Source organism: Cetorhinus maximus, chromosome 4 (assembly GCF_964194155.1).
Source record: "Cetorhinus maximus chromosome 4, sCetMax3.hap1.1, whole genome shotgun sequence".
Taxonomy (NCBI): Eukaryota; Metazoa; Chordata; class Chondrichthyes; order Lamniformes; family Cetorhinidae; genus Cetorhinus; species Cetorhinus maximus.
In genome coordinates, this window is record NC_135882.1 from 79,913,231 (window position 1) to 79,935,300 (window position 22,070).

General features: G+C 44.3%; 1 protein-coding gene across 5 annotated transcripts in view; it reads left to right on the top strand.

Moving 5' to 3' along the window:
• Positions 1-22,070, top strand: part of arfgef1 (ADP-ribosylation factor guanine nucleotide-exchange factor 1 (brefeldin A-inhibited)) — a 301,506-nt gene that overhangs the window by 205,116 nt on the left and 74,320 nt on the right. For all 5 annotated transcript variants that reach the window (XM_078540375.1, XM_078540378.1, XM_078540377.1 and 2 more), the window contains 3 exons: positions 11,937-12,097; positions 12,445-12,575; positions 14,339-14,468. In XM_078540375.1, the coding sequence (XP_078396501.1) occupies positions 11,937-12,097; positions 12,445-12,575; positions 14,339-14,468 (422 nt within the window). The remainder of the gene's footprint in view (positions 1-11,936; positions 12,098-12,444; positions 12,576-14,338; positions 14,469-22,070) is intronic.

Sequence of the window (22,070 nt, forward strand, 5' to 3'; positions counted from 1 at the left end):
GGATTTAGATGAGGGTGAGGAGGTCCTCGAAGGCAGCAATGAGGCCCTCATAGCTGCTAGACTTATGGAGAATGATGACGACATGCAATGAGGAGACACCATAGATCCTCACATTGCATCTATGAACGTTTGACTCTAGTCTGGCTTACGGCAGCACACGTGCTTTCTGTGATAATGATCCTGTCATGGAGACGCAGCGGAGGCCCTAATAGTCAGTCGATTGCAGGGGGTTGATGATGACATTTAGTGAGGACGCTCCATAGATCTTCACGTAGCCTCTGAGAATGCCTGACTCCTGTCTGGATGAGGGCAGCTCGCTTGCACTCTGTGATCAGGGCCATACCATAGAGATGCAGCCATGAAACTTTAAAAGCATCTGATCCTTTGTCCGCCTTCAGCACCTGACCCCTTCAGGAGCACAGCAGCACCGGTCATGGATGCTAAAAAGGTTTAAAGGTGCTGAGAGCACTCAGAGAGAATAATGGTACTCTGTGATGCCTGCCCACGGCATTCTGGTAGCAATTACTATCGAGGTGTAGGCATCAGCAGTGTGTCCAGGGAATGAGAGTCCGGACCATCACTTTGGTCTGAAGGCTGCGCAAAGCACAGGGAAGAGGCCCTGGACTGAGACATCTGCCTTTATCTTGTGCAGAAAGGTTTCACATCTGAATGACACGAACACTGCTCATCAGAACAAGGAGCCATAAGCAGGGAGAAATTCCTGGAAGTTTACTGATATTGGTGAACATTATGTATGAGCGATTAACACCCATGCCCAGGCTGTGCAACATAGCACCCTCCCTTTGAGTCAGAAGGTTGTGGGTTCATGTCCCACTCCCGGAAACCAAGAACTGTGAATGTACTCGAAAGAGTTACATGCGACCTGTTGATAACTCGAAAGAGTTACATCATCATAACAAACTTTGTCCTTGGTTTTACAGCTGACCTGAATTAGGGGCTGTGCTTGATTTCTCCCTTGTTATTGTTAATTTAGTTAATTGTTTTAACTCTACAAGAGTTACATCATCATAACCTTCCTAGCCCTGCCACTACGTCTTGGCGCTCCCCAGTCGCTCACAGCGGAGGTGGAGGCAGCCAGTTGACTGTGATAACCTAGATGGGCGTCCTTTGGAAGGCCGAGACCTGAAGGGCCCTGGCCTGCTTTTAGGGTCCTGCTGCATGGCAGTGATACCCTCCTCGAGCTGTGGATCTGCTGAGGTCACAGAAAGAGGGGATTCGGATGGGCTGGACACTCACGGAATCACCTGAGTGGATGGCCCCGGGGTGTGCACCTGCTGATCCTCACTATGGATGCCCAAGGGCCGCTGGCTGACTCCTTGAGGAGAAGGAATGAGATCAAGCTGTCCTGCACCCTCACGCATACAGACTTCCAGAGGCCAACTATGACGTCAGCGATGGAGGTAAGCCCACGCAGCAGTGCAGGAGTGACGTCCTGGACCAAGGTCTCCATGACGGCCACCATCCTACCAGTGTTGACCTCGGTGCATTGGCATACCAGCGCTATCACCTCAGCTTGAAGGTGGACAGACTCCTCCATTGTGCCTTGCAATCTGAGGAGTGCAGCGGATACCCGTCCTGATGTTCCCAAGCTTGCCTTTGCAGTTCCAGCATCTGTGACATGACCGAGTCCAGAGGCTTGTCTTCTGACTCAGACTCAGCAAATTTCTGGCCTCCAGCAGTCCTCCGAGTGCCGGGGACCAGGGAAGTCCCTGCCGCCGCCTGCTGTGGATCAGAAAGTGCAATGTGCTCACCAGGTTGTGATCCAAAGGAAACTCTCAAGCTTGGTCCCACCAAAGTGTGTATCTCTATGCTGCTGGAGGAAGAGTGCTGTGATGGGACTTCAGGGAGGGTGCCTTCTGATTCCTCTTCAGAGGTTTCTTCAGGGCTTGATTGGAGGCCCTGGGTTGTGGACTCTGTGGGCTGTTTGGCAGATGTGCCTGCGAAAGCCTCACTTGGTACAGCACCGCCGACCTCCCCATCAGCACAGGAACAGTCAAGATCCTTGCCAGCCAGCTGGATGGCTCTGTTTTCAAAGTCCGTGAGGACCTTGATCTTGGGCATTTTCCCTCCTGGCTTGCGACCTTTCCCTCTTGTGTGCCAGCTTGTCCTGCATGAATACAGATGGAGAGAGTGTAAGCAGGATGCCTGCCAGGCCAGATGATAAGTATGCCTGGCATGTGTGTGTGGTGAGTGGTCCCATTGACGGGATGAGGACAATGAAGGTGTGTATGTGAGAAAGTGAATGGTGCTGTCCCATGAACTGGCAGTGAATGAGGGCCCTGTGGATGAGTGTGTGAGGAGAGAGTGATAAGAAAAGTGACTTACCCTGGCAAATCGAAGGAGATTATTCATCCTATTGCGGCACTGGGTGGCTATCCCTTTTTTACAGGGTGTTGGCGCTGATCACGTATGCTACCACCTCCCAAGCCAGATCAGTGATGTTGCTGCCCATCCTGTGGCCAGAGCGGGAATAGAGGACATCACGGCGAGCTTCCACTGCGCCCAAAAAGCATTCAAGGGACGCGTCAATGAACCTGGGGCTTGCACTCTTCTTGCCTTTCAGGGCCATGCCTTCTTTGCAGCAGTTGTAGGCTGGAAGCACTGAGAGATGTGCGCGTGGCTAGACTTTAAATATTTATGCCCGGCGTGATGAAACAGCGAGGTGATGGTGTGACGGTCGAATGAGAGCGCGCGCGCCATGGAAACAACGTGTTTCCCAGGAATGTATAATTAATGCAACAGGTTTGGGACGATACGTCGTTTTACCCGCTTGCTACCGTACTTAGTGCAAATCAGGGACAATGCCACCCTACATCTCCATGAAATGGAATGTGGCTGCACAGATGCAAATTGGCAGCCATTTTAAGTCAGTGCCTTTGTTCTTAAGTGAAATATCCCTATTTAATGAGTTTATATGTGGAAACCACCCGATGTGATATAAAATGAATTCCATACAGCACATATTTGTGACCCCTCCACATCATGCAGAATGAAATATGACCTGTAGGAGCATTTCATTACAAGGTGTTTAAAAAAAAAACACATGCACACCCATTACAGCTATGCTCCATTGTAGTTTTGGTACCTGTGCAATTCTCAACTGAGTTAGTCTTTGGATAGCATGAGCTTTTGGATGGTAGTTACAAAACAAATCACAGGCTTTCTTGGAAAGATTCATTTTGCATTCAGGTTCTGAATTACTTTGTTTTTTTGGCTTCAAGTGTAATGGGTGATATTGGTGTCAGAGCCCAGTGGCTGTTCCCTTTGAATTCTGATTATGTATCGTTTAGGGATCTTTTGGGCATTTACTGGCATTTGGGTTTACCCCAGATTCCTGGCAACAGCTAGGTTGCTTTTGGTTACCTATGGGAGTAGGGAGGAACTGCAGTTCCAATTCATTCCGCCTAGAGGCTGCTGAGCAAAACTGTTATTATGTACATTTTCTGGACTAGGCTGTTTTTACAACTGTTAACCCTTAGGTGGTCACTTCTACAACCCATGAATTTAATAGCTCATCCCCAGGCACTTCTACAAATCTGATTTCTAGGAAGTCAGTGAGCTGTAACTTGATTTTAAGTCCCAGTATGGCATCTGGACTTTCTTACCTGCACCTCACCTTTAGTAGGCATTGCATCTACACTGCTGGATTTGTTGAGGTCTAAGACTTGAGCTTGCTCATTTGAGATACCAGTCGAGAACTCCCAATGGATATACCTAGTATACCACTTATGGTTTCCACAAGTAGTGTTCATTTTGGGATATGTTCCCTTCCCTTTCTCTTTTGTCTTGGGAATGGATTTTCCCTTAACCTCTCCATTGTCCTTTGGAACACCACTTTTTTTTATTCATTTACGGCACGTGGGCGTTGCTGGCTCAGTCAGCATTTTTTTGCCCCCCTCGTTTTGCCGTTGAGAAGGTGGTGGTCAGCTGCCTTCTTGAACTGCTGCAGTCCATGTGTTGCAGGTACACCCACAGTGCTGTTAGGGAGGGAGTTCCAGGACTTTTACCCAATGACAGGTGAGTAGCTTGCAGGGGAACTTCCATGGTGTCCCCATGTATTTGCTGCCCTTGTCCTTCTCGATGGTAGCTGTCTTGTGTTTGGAAGGTGCTGTCTAAGGAGCCTTGGTGAGTTTCTACAGAGCACCTTGTAGATGGTACACACTGCAGCCACTGTTCGTCAGTAGTGAAGGGAGTGAACGTTTGTCGAAGAGTTGCCAATCAAGCGGGCTGCTTTGTCCTGGATGATGTTGAGCTTCTTGAGTGTTGTGGGAGCTGCACTCATCCAGGTAAGTGGAGAGTATTCCATCATACTCCTGACTTGTACCTTGTAGAAGGTGGGACAGGCTTTGGGGAGACAGGTGGTGAGTTACTCGCTGCAGGATTCCCAGCCTCTGAGCTGCTCTTGTAGCCACAGTATTCATATGGCTACCCCAGTTCAGTTTCTGGTCAGTGGTAACCCCCCAGGATGTTGATAGTTGGGGATTCAGCGATGGTAATGCCATTGAATGTCAAGGGGCAATGGTTAGATTCTCTCTTAGCCTGGCACTTATGTGGCGTAAATGTTGATTGCCACTTGTCAGCCCAAGCCTGGATATTGTCCAGGTCTTGCTGCATTTGGACATGGACTGCTTCAGTATCTGAGGTGTCGCAAATGGTGCTGAACATTGTGCAATCATCAATGATCATCCCCACTTCTGACATTACGATGGAAAGAAGATCATTGATGAAGCAGCTGAAGGTGGTTGGGCCAAGCAAACTACCTTGATGGACTCCAGCAGTGATGTCCTGGGACTGATTTGATTGACCTCCAACAACCACAACCATCTTCCTTTGTGCTAGGTATAACTCCAACCAGCGGAAAGTTTTCCCCGATTCCCATTGACTCCAGTTTTGCTAGGGCTCCTTGATGCCACACTCGGTCTTGATATCAGGGGCAGTCACTCTCACCTCATCTCTGAGGTACAGCTCTTTTGTCCGTGTTTGAAACAAGGCTGTAATGAGGTTCGAAGCTGAGTGACTCTGGCAGAACCCACACTGAGCATCAGTGAGCAGGTTATTGCTAGGCAAGTGCCACTTGATAGCACTGTTGATGACCCCTTCCATCACTTTACAGATGGTTGAGAGTAGACTGATGGGGCTGGATTGGATTTGTCCTGCTTTTTTTGTACAGGGCATACCTGGGCAATTTTCCACATGGCTAAATAGATGCCTGTGTTGTAGCTGTAATGGAATAGCTTGGCTAGGGGTGCGGCAAGTTCTGGAGCACAAGCCTTCAGAACTATTGCCAGTCCTTCCTCCAAGTTGTGTTCAACAGGGGGGAGTACTGATTCATCAGCTGAGTGGGGGGTGGGGGGATGGGACGTGGTAATCAGCAGGAGGTTTTCTTGCTGATGTTTGACCTGAAGCCATGATTCTTCATGGGGGTCTGGAGTCGATATTGAAGATTCCCAGGGCAACTCCCTCCCGACTGTATTTCTCTGCTGGGTCGGTGCTGCCATTGGGACAGGACATACCCAGGAATGTTGATGGTGGTGTCTGGAACATGACCTGTAAGGTATGATTCTGTGATTATAACTGTCAGACTGTTGTTTGACTAGTCTGTGAGACAGCTCTCCCAAGAGTTGTTTGGTTCCTGCTGTACTCTCCTGTGGTTCTTCAAATAAATGAGGTATCTCCCTCACTGTCTCTTCACCTGCTTGCGAACCTCCCTGTTTAACTCTGAATTGAAATATCTGCCAATCAGATTTCTGGGTCACTCCCTTCATCCTTTTTAAACTTCACAGTTACTTCATTGACCTCTTTTAACTCTACTGGTTGGTTTTGACCTTTTTAACTTCCTTGGGTTCTATCTTAATCTTTAAACTAGAAAGTGGGGGGGAAGGGAAGGATAAAACTCCAAGAAGTATGACTAATGGGAAACAAAGCAGCAGGTTAGCATGAGGGGGGGTGGATTCAACTTCATGGAAAATTATGAAAAAACTGAAAAGGAAGGAGAGCCCAGGAGAGCTATTAAAGTCTCCAGAACACAAAATAGGACAGAGTGTTTGGAAAGGGCTAGGAATCTAACTTCAAGCACATCAGATAAAGGGACGACAATGAGAAAGGGGACGGGAAATATAGGACTGAAGGTGTTGTATCTGAATGCCTGCAGTATACAAAATAAGGTAAATGAGCTTGTGGCGCAGATTGAAATTGGCAGAAATGATGTGGTGGGCATCACGGAAACATGGCTGCAAGGGGATCAGGACTGGGAGCTAAATATCCAAGGATATACATCCTATCGAAAAGATAGGCTGGTTGGCAGAGGGGTTGGGGTTGCTTTGTTAGTAAGAAATGAAATTAAATCGATAGCAAGAAACGACGTAGGGTCAGATGATGTAGAATCTGTGTAGGTAGAGTTGAGGAACCGCAAAGATAAAAAAACCTTTGTACAGGCCTCCGAACAGTAGTCAGGATGTGGTGCACAAGATACACCAGGAGATAGAAAAGGCGTGTAAGAAAGGCAAGGTTACAGTGATCATGGAGGATTTCAATATGCAGGTAGACTGGGAAAATCAGGTTGGTAGTGGATCCCAAGAAAAGGAATTTGTGGAATGTCTACAAGATGGCTTTTTGGAGCAGCTTGTGGTGGAGCCCACTAGGGAACAGGCAATTCTAGATTTAGTGATGTGTAATGAGGCAGATTTGATAAGGGAGCTTAAGGTGAAGGAACCCTTAGGAGGAAGTGACCATAATATGATAGAATTTACCCTGCAATTTGAGAGGAAAAAGCTGGAATCAAATGTAACGGCATTACAGTTGAATAAAGGCAACTACAGAGGAATGAGGGAGGAGCTGGCCAGAATTGACTTGGAGATGAGCCTAGCAGGAAAGACAGTGGAACAGCAATGGCAGGAGTTTCTGGGAGTAATTTGGGAGACACAGCAAAAATTCATCCCTAGAAAGAAGAAGCATACTAAAGGGAGGACGAGGCAACCATGGCTGACAAGGGAAGTCAGGGACAGCATAAAAGCTAAAGAGAAAGCATACAATGCGCCGAAGAGCAGTAGGAAACCAGGGGATTGGGAAGCCTACAAAGACAACTAAACAGAGGACAACTAAAAAAGAAATAAGGAGGGAGAAGATTAAATATGAGGGTAAACTAGCCAGTAATAAAAAAAAGAAGATTGCAAGAGATTTTTTTCGATATAGAGAGGCAAAAGTGGACATTGGGCCGCTGGAAAATGATGCTGGAGAAGTAGTAGTGGGGAACAAAGAAATGGCGGAGGAACTGAATAGGTACTTTGCGTCAGTCTTCACGGTGGAAGACACGAGTAACATTCCCAAAGTTCAAGAGAGTTGGGGGGCAGAGGTGAGTATGGTGGCCATTACCAAGGAGAAGGTGCTAGGAAAACTGAAAGGTCTGAAGGTGGATAAATCACCTGGACCAGATGGATTACACCCCAGAGTTCTGAAGGAGATAGCTGAAGAGATAGTGGAGGCGTTAGTGGTGATCTTTCAGGAATCACTGGAGTCAGGGAGGGTCCCAGAGGATTGGAAAATCGCTAATGTAACCTCCCCTGTTTAAGAAGGGAGTGAGGCAAAAGACGGGAAATTACAGGCCGATTAGCCTGACCTCGGTCGTTGGTAAGATTTTAGAGTCCATTATTAAGGATGAGATTTCAGAATACTTAGAACTGCATGGTAAAATAGGGCAAAGTCAGCATGGTTTCATCAAGGGCAGGTCATACCTGTCAAATCTGTTAGAATTCTTTGAGGAGGTAATGAGTAGGTTAGACAAAGGAGTGCCAATGGATGTTATCTACTTGGACTTCCAGAAGGCCTTTGACAAGCCGCACAGGAGGCTGCTCAGTAAGATAAGAGCCCATGGTGTTAGAGGCAAGGTACTAGCATGGATAGAAGATTGGCTGTCTGGCAGGAGGCAGAGTGTGGGGATAAGGGGGTCCTTCTCAGGATGGCGGCCGGTGACTAGTGGAGTTCCACAGGGGTCAGTGTTGGGACCACAACTTTTCATTTTATACATTAACGATCTAGATGAAGGAACTGAGGGCATCCTGGCTAAGTTTGCAGATTATACAAAGATAGGTGGAGGGACAGGTAGTATTGAGGAGGCGGGGAGGCTGCAGAAGGATTTGGACAGGTTAGGAGAATGGGCAAAGAAGTGACAGATGGAATACAACGTGGGCAAGTGTGAAGTCATGCACTTTGGTAGGAAGAATAGAGGCATAGACTATTTTCTAAATGGGGAGAGAATTCAGAAATCTGGAGTGCAAAGGGACTTGGGAGTCCTAGTCCAGGATTCTCTTAAGGTTAACTTGCAGGTTGAGTCAGTAGTTAGGAAAGCAAATGCAATGTTGGCATTTATTTTGAGAGGACTAGAATATAAAAGCAGGGATGTGCTGCTGAGGCTTTATAAGGTTCTGGTCAGACCACATTTAGAATATTGTGAGCAATTTTGGGCCCCGTATCTCAGGAAGGATGTTCTGGCCCTGGAGAGAGTCCAGAGGAGGTTCACGAGAACGATCCCAGGAATGAAAGGCTTAACATATGAGGAACATTTGAGGACTCTGGGTCTATACTCGATGGAGTTTAGAAGGATGAGGGGGGATCTGATTGAAACTTACAGAATACTGAAAGGCCTGGATAGAGTGGACGTGGGGAAGATGTTTCCATTAGTAGGAGAGACTAGGACCCGAGGGCACAGCCTCAGTAAAGGGAAGACCTTTTAGAACAGAGATGAGGAGAAACTTGTTTAGCCAGAGAGTGGTGAATCTATGGAATTCATTGCCACAGAAGGCTGTGGAGGCCAGGTCATTGAGTGTATTTAAGACAGAGATAGATGGATTCTTGATTGGTAAGGGGATCAAAGGTTACAGGGAGAAAGCAGGAGAATGGGGTTAAGAAACTTATCAGCCATTATTGAATGGCAGAGCAGACTTGATGGGCCGAATGGCCTAATTTCTGCTCCTATGTCTGATGGTCTAACCCCCTAATACTGCTGGTCTGGCTATGGCCTCTTTTAATTCAGTTGGCCCTTCCTTGGTCACCTCATCCCTTGTGGGTTGTATCACACTGTGCAGGGGTGCCTTTCTCAGCTTTCTGCATCCCTGCAGAATTCAGCTGGCTTTCTCCAGCCTTTCCAGCCTCTTTGGACTGTCCTATGACTTTTTCCGGGTGCTACCCTCCAATCTGCAAGGTTGTTCCTGAGCAAAATGTCTACTCCTTGAATGAGTAAACTCGGGATCACACCCACTATAGTCCTTGCAGTCCTGGGGATTGCTCTGCCCTTCCTTCATTATTCCCCTTTACAGCCTGTCTCGGCTTCATCTATCTCCCTTCTATCTGTTCTTTGTCTGAGAATTACCAGATCTCAGTTTACTTTGCATCAGGGGTCTGCTGGTTAACTCATAGTCATCTGTTACTAGGGCTGCTTGTCTAGTTTTGGAAGCTGTTTGTTCTTCCACATGGATCTTTATGGAAATAGGGAGTGAGTTTTTGAGCTCGAGGAGAATAATCTCTCTGAGGCTTTCATAGGTTGTCTCTATGTTAAGTTCCTGTACCCAGTGGAGGAAAGCAAGTTGCTTGAACCTTTCAAACTTCATGTAAATTTGTTTGGGCTGTTTTCGGAGCTTCTGGAATTTCTGCCAGTAAACTTCGAGCACTAGCTCATAAATGCTGAGAATAGTTTGCTTAGTCATCTCATAGTTTGCTGAAATTTCATCATCAGACAGCATGGCCTAAAACTTGTGTCCCTTGCCTGCTTTGCGTTAGCAGCATCCAGCTTTCTGCTGGCCATTTCATTTGCTTTGCAAACTTCTTAGATGAGGAGGCAAATGTATAAGTCTTTTTCATCTCGAGTTTGGGATCTTATGGGAGAATTTTATAAGTTCAGCACTTGGCCCTGAGTTAGGGGTAACACCCCCCACCCTGCCCTCCCCCACTGGTGGTGCCTTCCCTGGATACAGAGGGATTCTACACTGGAATTCCCTTCCTTTTTGCCTCTCCCTTTCCTCTTGTCTCTCTTCTCTTTGGAATGCTCTTTCTAGCTCCCTTTCCTCTTTTTCCCCTTTCCAGTCTCCCTCTTTCCTATTCTCTTTCTTCTCTCTCTCCCTAGGCTAGAATTCTAGCTCAGGCCTCTTGTGTTCCAGCTGTATTTTTGCTAAACATAGTTTGTCAGTTTCCAGTTTCAAGATTGTTGACCACAAGCTTTTGAACTTTGGCTTTCCTGGCTTTTGGACAGATTTCTATCTCCAAATGTCCAGCCACAGTCTTCAACTCTTCAGTAGAAGGAGCCTTTAGAACTGTTCCAAGTTATTTCACTCTGTTCTAAAAACACACTAGCTTTGAAAGTGGACATTTTGTTAGTATAATAGCACTGTAATACACAAGAAATCTGTACTGGAGCTTTATTTTATGTCTAGGGATTAATTTAATTCTTACTCCCAATTCCTCTTGTTATTCTGTGGGTTCAAGTCTCAGATGTTTTCCTTAAATTTCTGTTACAATCAGTTTATCGAGGGTGCAATGACTACTCTCTTTTACATTAAGATAAAGGCAAAATACTGCGGATGATGGAAATTCTGAAACAAAAACAAAAAGTGCTGGAAAAACTCAGCAGGTCTGACAGCATCTGTGGAGAGAAAAACAGAGTTAACGTTTCAAGCCCGTATGACTCTTCTTCAGAACATCTTTTTCACTCTCTTTTACATTCCTCGTTTGGTTGAAGCAGAGTTTTAGAATTTTAAAAGAATACTTTATTGCCATTTTGGTATGTACTTGATTGTGTGCAGTTTGTAAGAATTAAGCCAGGCAGGTGGTATTGGGTTAGGCCCATAAGAGGCTTTATTGTGCTAAAACCTACCTAAGTCAAAATATACAATTATGCTCTAGCTCCCCCTAATGTGCGCAAACACACACTCAAACTCCATGCATGCAAAAGAAATACAAATGTCAATAAGAGTTCACTGATTGTATCCGGAGGCGCTGGTTCTCAGCTGAGGTGGTTACTTTTCACAGTTGTGGCTTGTATGTCCCTTTTTCTCCTAGAAACACTGTTGTGGAAATCCAGTGGCTTTTAGTAGAGTCTCTGCCTGCTGTCAGAATGTAGGCACACTTATAACTCAGCAGAACAGTTGGAAGTTTGGATAGAATATTGTAGCGAGAGAGCGCGAGAGACAGCCACTCATTCCAACAACTAGAATACCTATGCCCAATCCCAAATTGAAGTATCCATCCAAAAGGTTATATCACATGACCTCTCACCAATCAGTTGTGTATTTTAAAAGAAAGTTGATCAGCTCATGTCTGGCCCAGCTCCTCTTAGCCATTGAGATTAATTTTTAATGTTCCAGCAATTAAGTCCTGAATGGTTAATTCTTCCATTTGGATGAGAAAAGAGGGAAGTTTTTCACACCTCCAGGAAAGTCATTGTCTGTTAGGGACAATATAGACCCTTTGTCTCCATGAAATGGAATGTAGCTACACAGATGCAAATTGACAGCCATTTTAAGTCAATTCAATGGAATGTCCCTTTTTAAAAAATTTAATACGTGAAACCAGCTAGTGTCATAAAAAATTAATTCCATATATCACATTTTTGTGACAGATTTTTTTATCGAAATTGTATTTCCTTGTATTGCTCCAGCAACTCCTGATTGCAGCAGAATACCCCCTACTCTACTAAAATGTCACTCCTAATTCTCACAATAGCACCCCCGCCTTGTTTTCATTAGAGTTAAATTACACATTTAATTCACAATGCTCCAATTTCAATTCAAAGTGACTGTTTTAAGACTTAATGCGGGCTTTGTATCAAAAGCATCAACTGTCAATTTGAAAGTAACTTAATAAGTTTTAGTATACTTCATGTTTTGCAGGATTGAATTCAAATTTCACCTTTGAAATTATTTTCACAGTGAATGTATTTGCAAAGTATTTTCCAGCAACAATAGATTCCTTTCAAGACGCAGTGAAATGTTTGTCGGAGTTTGCCTGCAATGCTGCCTTTCCTGATACAAGTATGGAAGCGATCCGTCTCATTCGTCATTGCGCAAAATATGTATCAGAGAGACCACAGGTGAAACATTGGTCACTAGACATTTATAACATTGATATACTGATGCTGGTAATGTTGTTGAAACAAAAATCTATTGAGCACTGCGGTATGGTGTGGCTAATTTTGTGAAAATGTTTGACATTGCATCAGTGAGCAGGGTTATCTAAATTTTATTAGATCTTAACTGAGGAAGAGGGTGTGGATGTGAGGAATTTGGAGAGGGAAGTGGCAATGAAAATGTATCAATCAAAAGATCATCTTGTATATTACCATTTTAATTGGCTTGGGTGAAAAGTTCCATAATGCTATTCAGGATAGGTGCTTTCATAAGTAGCTTAACTTATTGTTAAATTCAATATATATTACAGGCATTCAAAGAATACACCAGCGATGATATGAATGTAGCCGCTGAAGACAGAGTGTGGGTGAGAGGATGGTTTCCGATTCTGTTCGAGTTGTCATGCATAATTAATAGATGCAAATTAGATGTAAGAACTCGGTAAGAATCTTTCTTCTCTGAATAATAAAGCAGTGTTTCCAACAGCATAGATTGGGTATGTTTGATAAAATGTTAAAGGTCAATAGGCAGCATATATTTTCATTGTGGGGAGATGGTGGCAAAGTGGTAATGTCACTGACCTAGTAATCCAGAGACCCAGACTAATGCTGTTGCATCCCACCATGGCAGCTGGTGGAATTTGAATTCAGTTAATAAATCTGGAAGTGAAAGCTAACCTCGGTAGTGGTGACCATGAAATTATCATCAATTGTCACCAAAAAACCTATTTGGTTCACTGAGATAAAAGCAAAAAACTGCAGATGCTGGAAATCCAAAACAAAAATAAAAATACCTGGAAAAACTCAGCAGGTCTGGCAGCATCTGTGGAGAGGAACACAGTTAACGTTTCGAGTCCGTATGACTCTTCAACAGAACTAAGTAAAAATAGAAAAGAGGTGAAAAATATATAAATATAAATATTCTTACCATTCTTACCTGGTCTGGCCTACATGTGACTCCAGGCCCACAGCAATGTGGTTGACTCTTGCCTCGTAAGCCACTCGGTACAAGGGCAATTAGGGATGCGCAACAAATGCTGGCCTTGTAGAATAAAAAAAGCTACTTGTTTTTTTATTTTGAATTTCTTTGTTTTTTGTATGCCTAACTTGTAAGCCTGCTTAGTGTATTTTCATCAATTTTGGCTGTGCACTTGAATTAAAATTATCTAACCTATTGATTAGCATTTCAAATGATTTTATTCTGAAGGATAAAAATGAAGGAGCAGCATAAGTCTTGATACCTAAAGGATGGTTTGAATTATACCAAAAAGTTTAAAGATGGGTGTTTTCTCTGTGTCTCAGAACATTTTATTATCCTGTCTCAGAATTGGTGTGGGGGTAATTGGAGACCATGTAAAGTAAAATTGGAATTACACAACCCTAATATGAAAGCAACATTAATGAAATGAAGCTGCTTTCACAGTTGTGCTGGTGGGGTGTACGTTTCTGAAACATTGACCTTGTGCAGTCTACCGGATTTGCTTTGGACAGTGGCCGCACAGAACTGGCTTAAACAAGAAATGGGCTTCCAGACGTAATGAATGCAGCATTGTTTTCATCGGGGTTGCTGTCACCTGTACAGAATAGAAGTTTAGGGTACGCCTCTGACGCCAATGGCAAGGTGGCTTTTTAAGCACACATCTTTATATGGTAGAACATCAAGGTTAATTTTAGTACTCCGTGCTGCTTCAAAACAGAAAATCTGTGATATGTTAAAGCTCCCAGCAAATTTTTAGCTTCATGTTCACTTTAGATGATTGTAAGAATAAGATAACCAATTTAATGTAAGGTAAATACTTTTATCCCGCATTAATATCCTAGTTTGTTTGCAATTTGGTAAATATCAGAACATAGGGTACTGACCTGACATTTGAATAAATAATTAGCCATAAGTTTGCTTGCACTTTGGTTATGTTGGCTATTAAATTTTAATTTTGGTCAAAAATTAAAGTTAACAGTTATGTTTAATTTTTATAAGATATGCCAATTGGAGAGGAGGTCAGAGCTGAATAAACTGAGCCATGTGGTTAGCACTGCTTGCATTGTAGCTAGCCTGTAGATTCTGGTGTAGCACATAAGAGGCACAGCTAACTTTACTGTCAGAAATGAAAATTCACTTTAATTAAGGTACATATGTAAAGATATCTTTTAGAAATATGCAGGATCAGCATGATGTGATATATGTTTTGTTTTATCCTGACACAGGGGCTTAACTGTGATGTTTGAAATAATGAAAACTTATGGTCAAACTTTTGAGAAGCACTGGTGGCAAGATCTGTTTAGGATTGTTTTCAGGATCTTTGACAATATGAAACTTCCAGAACAGCAGACGGAGGTAAGTAGATGCAATTACTCTGAGTGTTAGTATAACACTAACTGGGCTACAATCAAGACATGGGAAATAAACCTGATCCACGAGTGGATCTGTACATTGAAGCCCCAATTCCAGAGGTCCCCCCACCAAGTAGTAACGTTCATTTGCTCTATACCATTATCTACATCCTTGCTCATCTGTTGCAGTGTGTAGTAGACCCTGTGCACCCTCATAATTTCCTTCTGTATTGTAGTAAGGTGCTCAGGCAGAGGTGGAATTGGCTAGGAGATCTGGTCAATATATTGTGTTAGGTTATCCTTTATATCTTCTTCGATGTGCACGTTAACTATCTTCTGCTTGTGGATGTCCACCAGTTCCACCCTCCCCACCCGGGCTGGCATCTGCAGGTGCAAACACACTCTGTGACTGATCAGTGTGCATGGGTGATTCCCAAAGAGGTATTCTCGCTATAACATGATAATATAATATCTCCCTTTTTCCTAAATATGCAACATGAGTTGGTTCCATTGTAACCCATATAGTTGCGTTGTTCACCAGGCTGCACCCCTTCTGTCCTTTCCTGGGAGGGGGAGCCTCTGTACCCCTGCCGTTATACTGGGCTGTTTGCTTTAAGACTCACTTTGACAGTGCTATGTACAATGCCCGGGATTTAGCCAAACACCACATGGGTAAATCTTTATCTGATATATTTAGGACCAGCTTATGGTGTACATCATATAATACCTTTGTTTTCTCTTACTAACACTAATCCATTCACCGGACCTGGTTCCAGTTCCAGGCAGGGTAGCACAGTTCATCTTTCAGGCCCCATAATGGGTTGTCTTCTGTTCCTTCCTGAACCATCAGTTGTACACAGACACCATCATGGCCAGTAGTCCGTTGCATATTGCGATCCACGTATCGGAGCCCATGTTTTAACCTGTAATGATACAGTTAGTTTCTGGGATCTGCCTTCATTTCCCTGTGGAGTAAACAAATTAGCCATTAAATGATTTTACTCGTGACCAATGTTTTTAGCGCCCCTTCCCCTTCATGTCAATGCAGGCACAGGTATCACTCGTCATTATTTACCTCCCATGGCCCTACCCACTTTGGTGCAAATCCCGGCTTCGTAGGCACTACTTTACCATTACCCGCATTACTACATTGGGCACTCTCACCCTCTCCATGCCTACTTCAATTTCCATATCTCATATGATCTGCTGATATTTGGCCTCCTGCCTTAACCCGTGCAATTGCTTGCACAGTTCCTTCACAAATCGCTTGACCCTTTCCCTCACGAGTCTGCCTTTCTCATTCACAGTTACAACGTCTCCTGGCAGTCTCATAGCCCTTCCTGTCATTAGCTCATATGGGGTTAAGCTGGTTGTCCTATTGGGTGTTTCCCTAAGTCCCATGAGGATGCTGGGTAACGAGTCAGCCCACCCTTTCCTTATCTCTTGGATGGCTTTTGCTAAAGCTTTCTTCAGGGTCCTAATCATTCGCTCAGCCAATCCTGAGCTTTGTGGGTGATACAGCATGTGAAATTTCTGTTTTATTCCCAATAACCTGCATATTTCAAACTGCCAAAAGTATCCCCAGATCACGAGCTCCAGAGGAGAGGGAAAAAACAAATTAGAGTTCAAATTCGTTTAAAGTCTGAACCTTAATACACATTAAACAACCATGAAAAAAACTTAAAAACATCTGCAAGACCAGACCACAAAGGGTTAATAACCCTTTCGTTCACTGACACAAAAACAGCACTTACAGACACACAAGGATATTACATTCAAACAGGAAAACAAAATATACCAAGACATTTACTCACTCACACTTGTTTCCCTTTTTTATCAACAGCATTCTAGACTGCTGTGGTGCTTCCAGTGTAATTTTTACCAAACATTCCCTGACTCCTGTCTGTGTTCCACCCGTCGTTTTACATTTTACTTATGAAATTCTTATGTTTATCTGCTATAAGCGTACTCTGGTCCCCAATCCAAATTCCTGTTCCCTTTAGGTTGGCTCTGCGACAACCATCCTTTTTTGGGTTCTGACCTTACTGCGCGGTTTGCAATCCCCGTCAGTGTGATTCCGACCCTTGAGTTCTGACCTTGCTGCACTGTTTCGGGCCCTACCAGTGCAGTTCTGACCCTTTCCCCGGCGCTTTTACTGTCCTGAGTTCTCCAATTTGGTTCTTTTGATACTCGCCCATGTCAGTCCAGTCAGGCTAACTGCCCTATCCATTGTTGGTAAACTCGAATGTACTCAACCATCTTGCAGTGGTGACCTGATGCGAGTATCCTGCTGACTACACCAGTTGTTGTGGTGAAATTGACACCTCGGCAATTCGGATACGGTTTTCGATTGTTTATTCAAGCGAATGCAGGGAGAGCCTGTCTTATTCAATCCAATCCAAGTCAGTACTCTGCCCTCTGAGTTGTTACATTGCCTTTTATGCATTTAGTCTCTGTCCTTTCGTGACTGAAGATGTGTCCTTGGTCACCTAGGCTCACAATCTATCACAATAGGTGTTAAGTACCCTAGACCAATTGTCTCATTTTACTATGTATCTTGGCATTCCAGTGACAGTCACGTCATTACCCGCAATTGCTGTCACAATGAATGCGAAGTGTTGCAGGCCCCCTGTCTTGTCTTTCTTAGCATTCTAATGACTGGAACCTATCTACTTATAATCACTGTATTCATATCTACTATGGGTTAGTCTGGGCTAGTTTTTACTGTGTCCTTGTACTAGGATAACATATGTCAAAGATCCCAGCAGCCTTTGCTTTACAGGCTCCTTCCTAATGCCTTTTCATGGCTAAAACTACTACTGTGATTCTAGTTCTTCAACTGGAGCTACCTACTCAAATGTTATATCATGCAATAGTACAGCATAGAAGGAGGTCTTTTGGCCCTTCAGGTTAGCGCCAGTGAGTTAGCAATCCCATTAGTCCCATTTCACCACTCTTTCTCAGTATCCCTACATTTTTTTTCTCCGACAAGTAATTATCCAATTCCCTTTTGAAGGTTATTATTGAACCTGTATTCCCCACCTGGCTAGGCAGTTCATTCCAAATCCTAACCAATTGTTGTGTAACAAAAAGATAATGTAAGTGAAGTAAAGTTAAGATTTCACAGGGCAGCTCGGTCGTTTGGAATGCATGTCCTGCAGTATGTGGGAAGTCGTGGACGCTGCCGGTGACCTAGGTGACCACATGTGCAGAAAGTGTCACCAGATCCAGAAACTTGAGCTCCGGGTTTCAGAGCTCGAGCTGGAGTCACTGGCGCATCCGTGAGGCTGAGCGCTATGTGGATAGCACGTTCAGAGAGGCGGTCACACCGCAGGCTAGGAGCATGCAGGCAGAAAGGGAATAGGTGACCACCAGGCACTCCAAGGGAACCAGGCAGGTAGTGCAGGAGTCCCCTGAGGTCCCACTCACTAATCGGTTTTCCGTTTTTGATGCTGGTGAGGGCGTTAGTTCCTTGGAGGAGTGCAGTCAGAGCCAAGTTTGTGGTACCACAGGTGGCTCAGCTATGCAGGAGGCGAGGAAGAAGAGGGGAAGAGCAGTAATGATAGAGGATTCGTTAGTTAGAGGAACAGACACAGGCGTTTCTGTGGTCATAGACGTGAGTCCAGGTTGGTATGTTGCCTCCCTGTTGCCAGAGCAGCTGCAGGACATTCTTCTGGGGGAGAGTGAACAGCCAGAAGTCATGGCCCAGATTGGTACCAATGACTTAGGTAGGAAGGGGGATGTGGTCCTGAAAACAGATTTCAAGGAGCTAGGAAGGAGATTGCAAAGCAGGACCTCTAAAGCAGTAATCTCAGGATTACTTCCAGTCCCATGTGCAGTAAGGAGAGATAATATCTTGGAGGGGGCATCGAATGAGGCTTTGTGGGTAGATCTTAGGAATAAAAAAGGTGCAGCCACATTGTTAGATGGTTATTACAGACCTCCAGATAATCAGCGGGAAATTGAGGATTGAGGAGCAAATATGTGCACAGCTGTAGAGGTGTGTAAAAACATTATTAGGTGATTTCAACTTTCCCAACATTAATTGGGATAGACATAGCGTTAAGGGCTTGGATGGAGTGGATTTCTTGAAATGTGTACAGGAGAACTTTTTAGGTCAATATGTAAAGGATTCAACAAGGGACGGTGCAGTGCTGGACCTAATTCTGGGGAATGAAGCTGGACAGGTGGCTGAGGTGGTGGTGGGTGAGCATTTTAGCAATAGCGACCACAACATGGTACAGTTGAAGTTTGTTATGGACAAAGAAATCGACAAGTTGCAAAAAAATATTTTGGATTGGGGGAGAGTGGATTTTAGTAAAATAAGGCAGGATCTGGCCAAGGGAGACTGGGAACAGTTATTTGTGGAGAAATCTACAGAGGAACAGCGGGGAGTGTTCAAAAAGGAAATGGGGAGAGTACAGGCTCAACATGTTCCCTCTAGGGTGATAGGAAGGAGTAACAAGCCCAGAGAACCATGTACAACCAGAGATATTCAGGTTACGATGAAAAGGAAAAGAGAGGCTTTTAGCAGGTACAAGGGAAGCAAATCAGCAGAGGCATTAGTGGAGTACAGAAAGTGCAGGGTGAAGCTTAAGAAAGCAATTAGGAGAGCAAAGAGGGGATATGAGAAAGCTCTGGCTGGTAAAAGTAGGGAAAATCCCAAGATATTCTATAAGTATATCAATGGGAAGAGGATAACCAGGGAAAGAGTAGGGCCCATAAGGAACCAAGGGGGCAATCTATGGGTGAAGCCAGAGGACATCGCTAGAGTGTTGAACGAATACTTCACATCTGTCTTCACCCAAGAGAATGAGGATGAAGATATCAAACTCGAGGAGAGAGACGGCGAGGTTCTTAAGCAAATTGATATAGGGAATGACAAGGTATTGGAGGTGCTGGCAGGCTTAAAAGTGGACAAATCTCCAGGTCCAGATGATATGTCCCAGACTGCTGAGGGAGGCAAGGGAGGAGATCGCAGGGGCTCTGACCCAAATTTTTAATTCCTCTCTGGCCATGGGGGAGGTGCCAGAGGACTGGAGAACAGCTAATGTGGTTCTGCTATTTAAGAAGGGTTGTGGAGATAAGCCAAGGAACTACAGGCCAGTGAGTCTCACGTCAGTGATAGGGAAACTATTGGAGAAAGTTCTGAAGGAGAGTATCTATCTCCACTTGGAGAGGCAAGGTTTGATCAGGGATAGTCAGCATGGCTTTGTCAGAGGGAGGTCATGCCTAACAAATTTGATTGAATTTTTTGAGAAGGTGACCAGGTCTGTAGATCAGGGTAGTGCAGTTGATGTAGTTTATATGGATTTTAGCAAAGCCTTTGACAAGGTCCCACATGGCAGACTTATAAAGAAGGCAAAGGCACATGGGATACAGGGTAATTTGATAAGGTGGATTTAAAATTGGCTTAGTTGTAGGAGACAGAGGGTGATGACAGAAGGATGCTTTAGTGACTGGAAGCCAGTGTCCAGTGGCGTACCACAGGGATCTGTGCTGGGTCCCCTATTATTTGTCATTTATATAAACAACATAGGTGACTATGTAGGGTGTAGGATTAGTAAGTTTGCGGATGACACAAAGATTGACTGGGTGGTCAGTGAGGTTGAGTGTCTTGGGCTACAGGAAGATATAGACGGGATGGTCAAATGGGCAGATAAGTGGCAGATGGAATTTAACCCTGAAAAATGTGAGGTGATACACTTTGGAAGGAGCAATTTGACAAGGAAGTATTCAATGAACGGTAGGATACTAGGAAGTTCTGAGGAACAAAGAGACCTTGGCGTGTGTGTCCATAGATCTCTGAAGGCAGAGGGGCATGTTAGTGGGGTGGTGAAAAAGGCATATGGGACACTTGCCTTTATCAATTGAGGCATAGACTACAAAAGTAGGGAGGTCATGTTGGAGTGTGGTGAGGCCACAACTGGAGTACTGTGTGCAGTTCTGATCGCCATATTATAGGAAGGATGTGATTGTACTGGAGGGGGTGCAGAGGAGATTCACCAGGATGTTGCCTGGGATGAAACATTTAAGTTATGAAGAGAGGTTGGATAGACTTGGGTTGTTTTCGTTGGAGCAGAGAAGACTGAGGGGCGGCCTGATCTAGGTGATCAAGATTGAGGGGCATGTACAGGGTGGATAGGGATCAGCTGTTCCCCTTAGTTGAAGGGTCAGTCACAAGGGGGCATAAGTTCAAGGTGAGGGGCAGGAGGTTTAGGGGGGATGTGAGGAAAAACTTTTTTACCCAGAGGGTGGTGACAGTCTGGAATGCACTGCCTGGGAGGGTGGTGGAGGCAGGTTGCCTCACATCCTTTAAAAAGTACCTGGATGAGCACTTAGCACGTCATAACATTCAAGGCTATGGGCCAAGTGCTGGTAAATGGGATTAGGTAGGTAGTTCTGGTGTTTCTCACGTGTCGGTGCAGACCCGATGGGCCGAAGGGCCTCTTCTGCATTGTGATTCTGTGAGATCAGCACATTGGTAAGAGAGGATCTTAGATCGAAAGATCAGATGTAGAATCAGTTTGGATGGAGCTAAGAAACAGCGAGAGGCAGCGAACATTAGTGGGAGTTGTTTATAGACCATCAAACTGCAGTGCTAATGTCAGGCACAGTATAAATCAGGAAATTAGAGATGTATGTAACGTGGGTATTACGGTAATAATGGGCGACTTCAATTTACACACCGACTGGGTTAATCAAATCAGCACTAATGCTCGGGAGGAAGAATTCCTGGAGTGTGTATGAGATGGGTTCCCCTGGAGCAGTATGTTGAGGAGCCAACTAGCGATCGGGCTATTTTGGCTTTAGTGTTGTGTAATGAAAAAGGGCTGATTAATAACCTTGCTGTAAAGGAGCCTTTGGGAAATAGAAATATGATGGAATTTTGCATTAAGTTTGAATGTAATATAATTCATCCTGAAACTAGGGTCTTAAATCTGAAGAAAGGAAATTATGAAGGCATGAGGGACAAGTTGGCTATGGTAGTTTGGGAAAGTACACTAAAAGATTTGACAATCGACAGGCAATGGCTAGCATTTAAAGAAGTACTACATGGTTTACAACAGATATAAATTTCTCTAAGGCATAAATACCCAAAGGGAAAGGTAAATCAACTGTGGTTAACGAAACAAGTTAAAGATTGCATTACATTAAAGGAAATGGCTTATAAGGATGCCAGAAAAAGCGGTAAGCCTGAGGATTGGGAGCAATTTAGAACCCAGTAAAGGAGGACTAAGAAACTGATAAAGAAAGGGAAAAGAGAATATGAATGCAAACTAGTGAGGAACATAAAGGTAGACTGTAAAAGTTTCTTTCGGTATGTGAAGAGGAAAATATCAACTAGGACAAATGTGGGCCCATCACATGTGGGAACAGGAGAATTTATAGTGGAGAACAAGGAGTGGAGAAACTAAGAAGTTACTTAGCATCTGTCTTCATGGAAGAAGATACAGAAAATCTCCCAGTAGTACTAGGCGACCAAGGGACTTGTAAAAGAAATTAGTATTAGTAAAGAGGCCGTACTTGAAAAGTTAACTCGATTGAAGGTTGGTAAATCCCCTGGACCAGATGAACTTCATCTCAGAGTGTTGAAGGAGGTGGT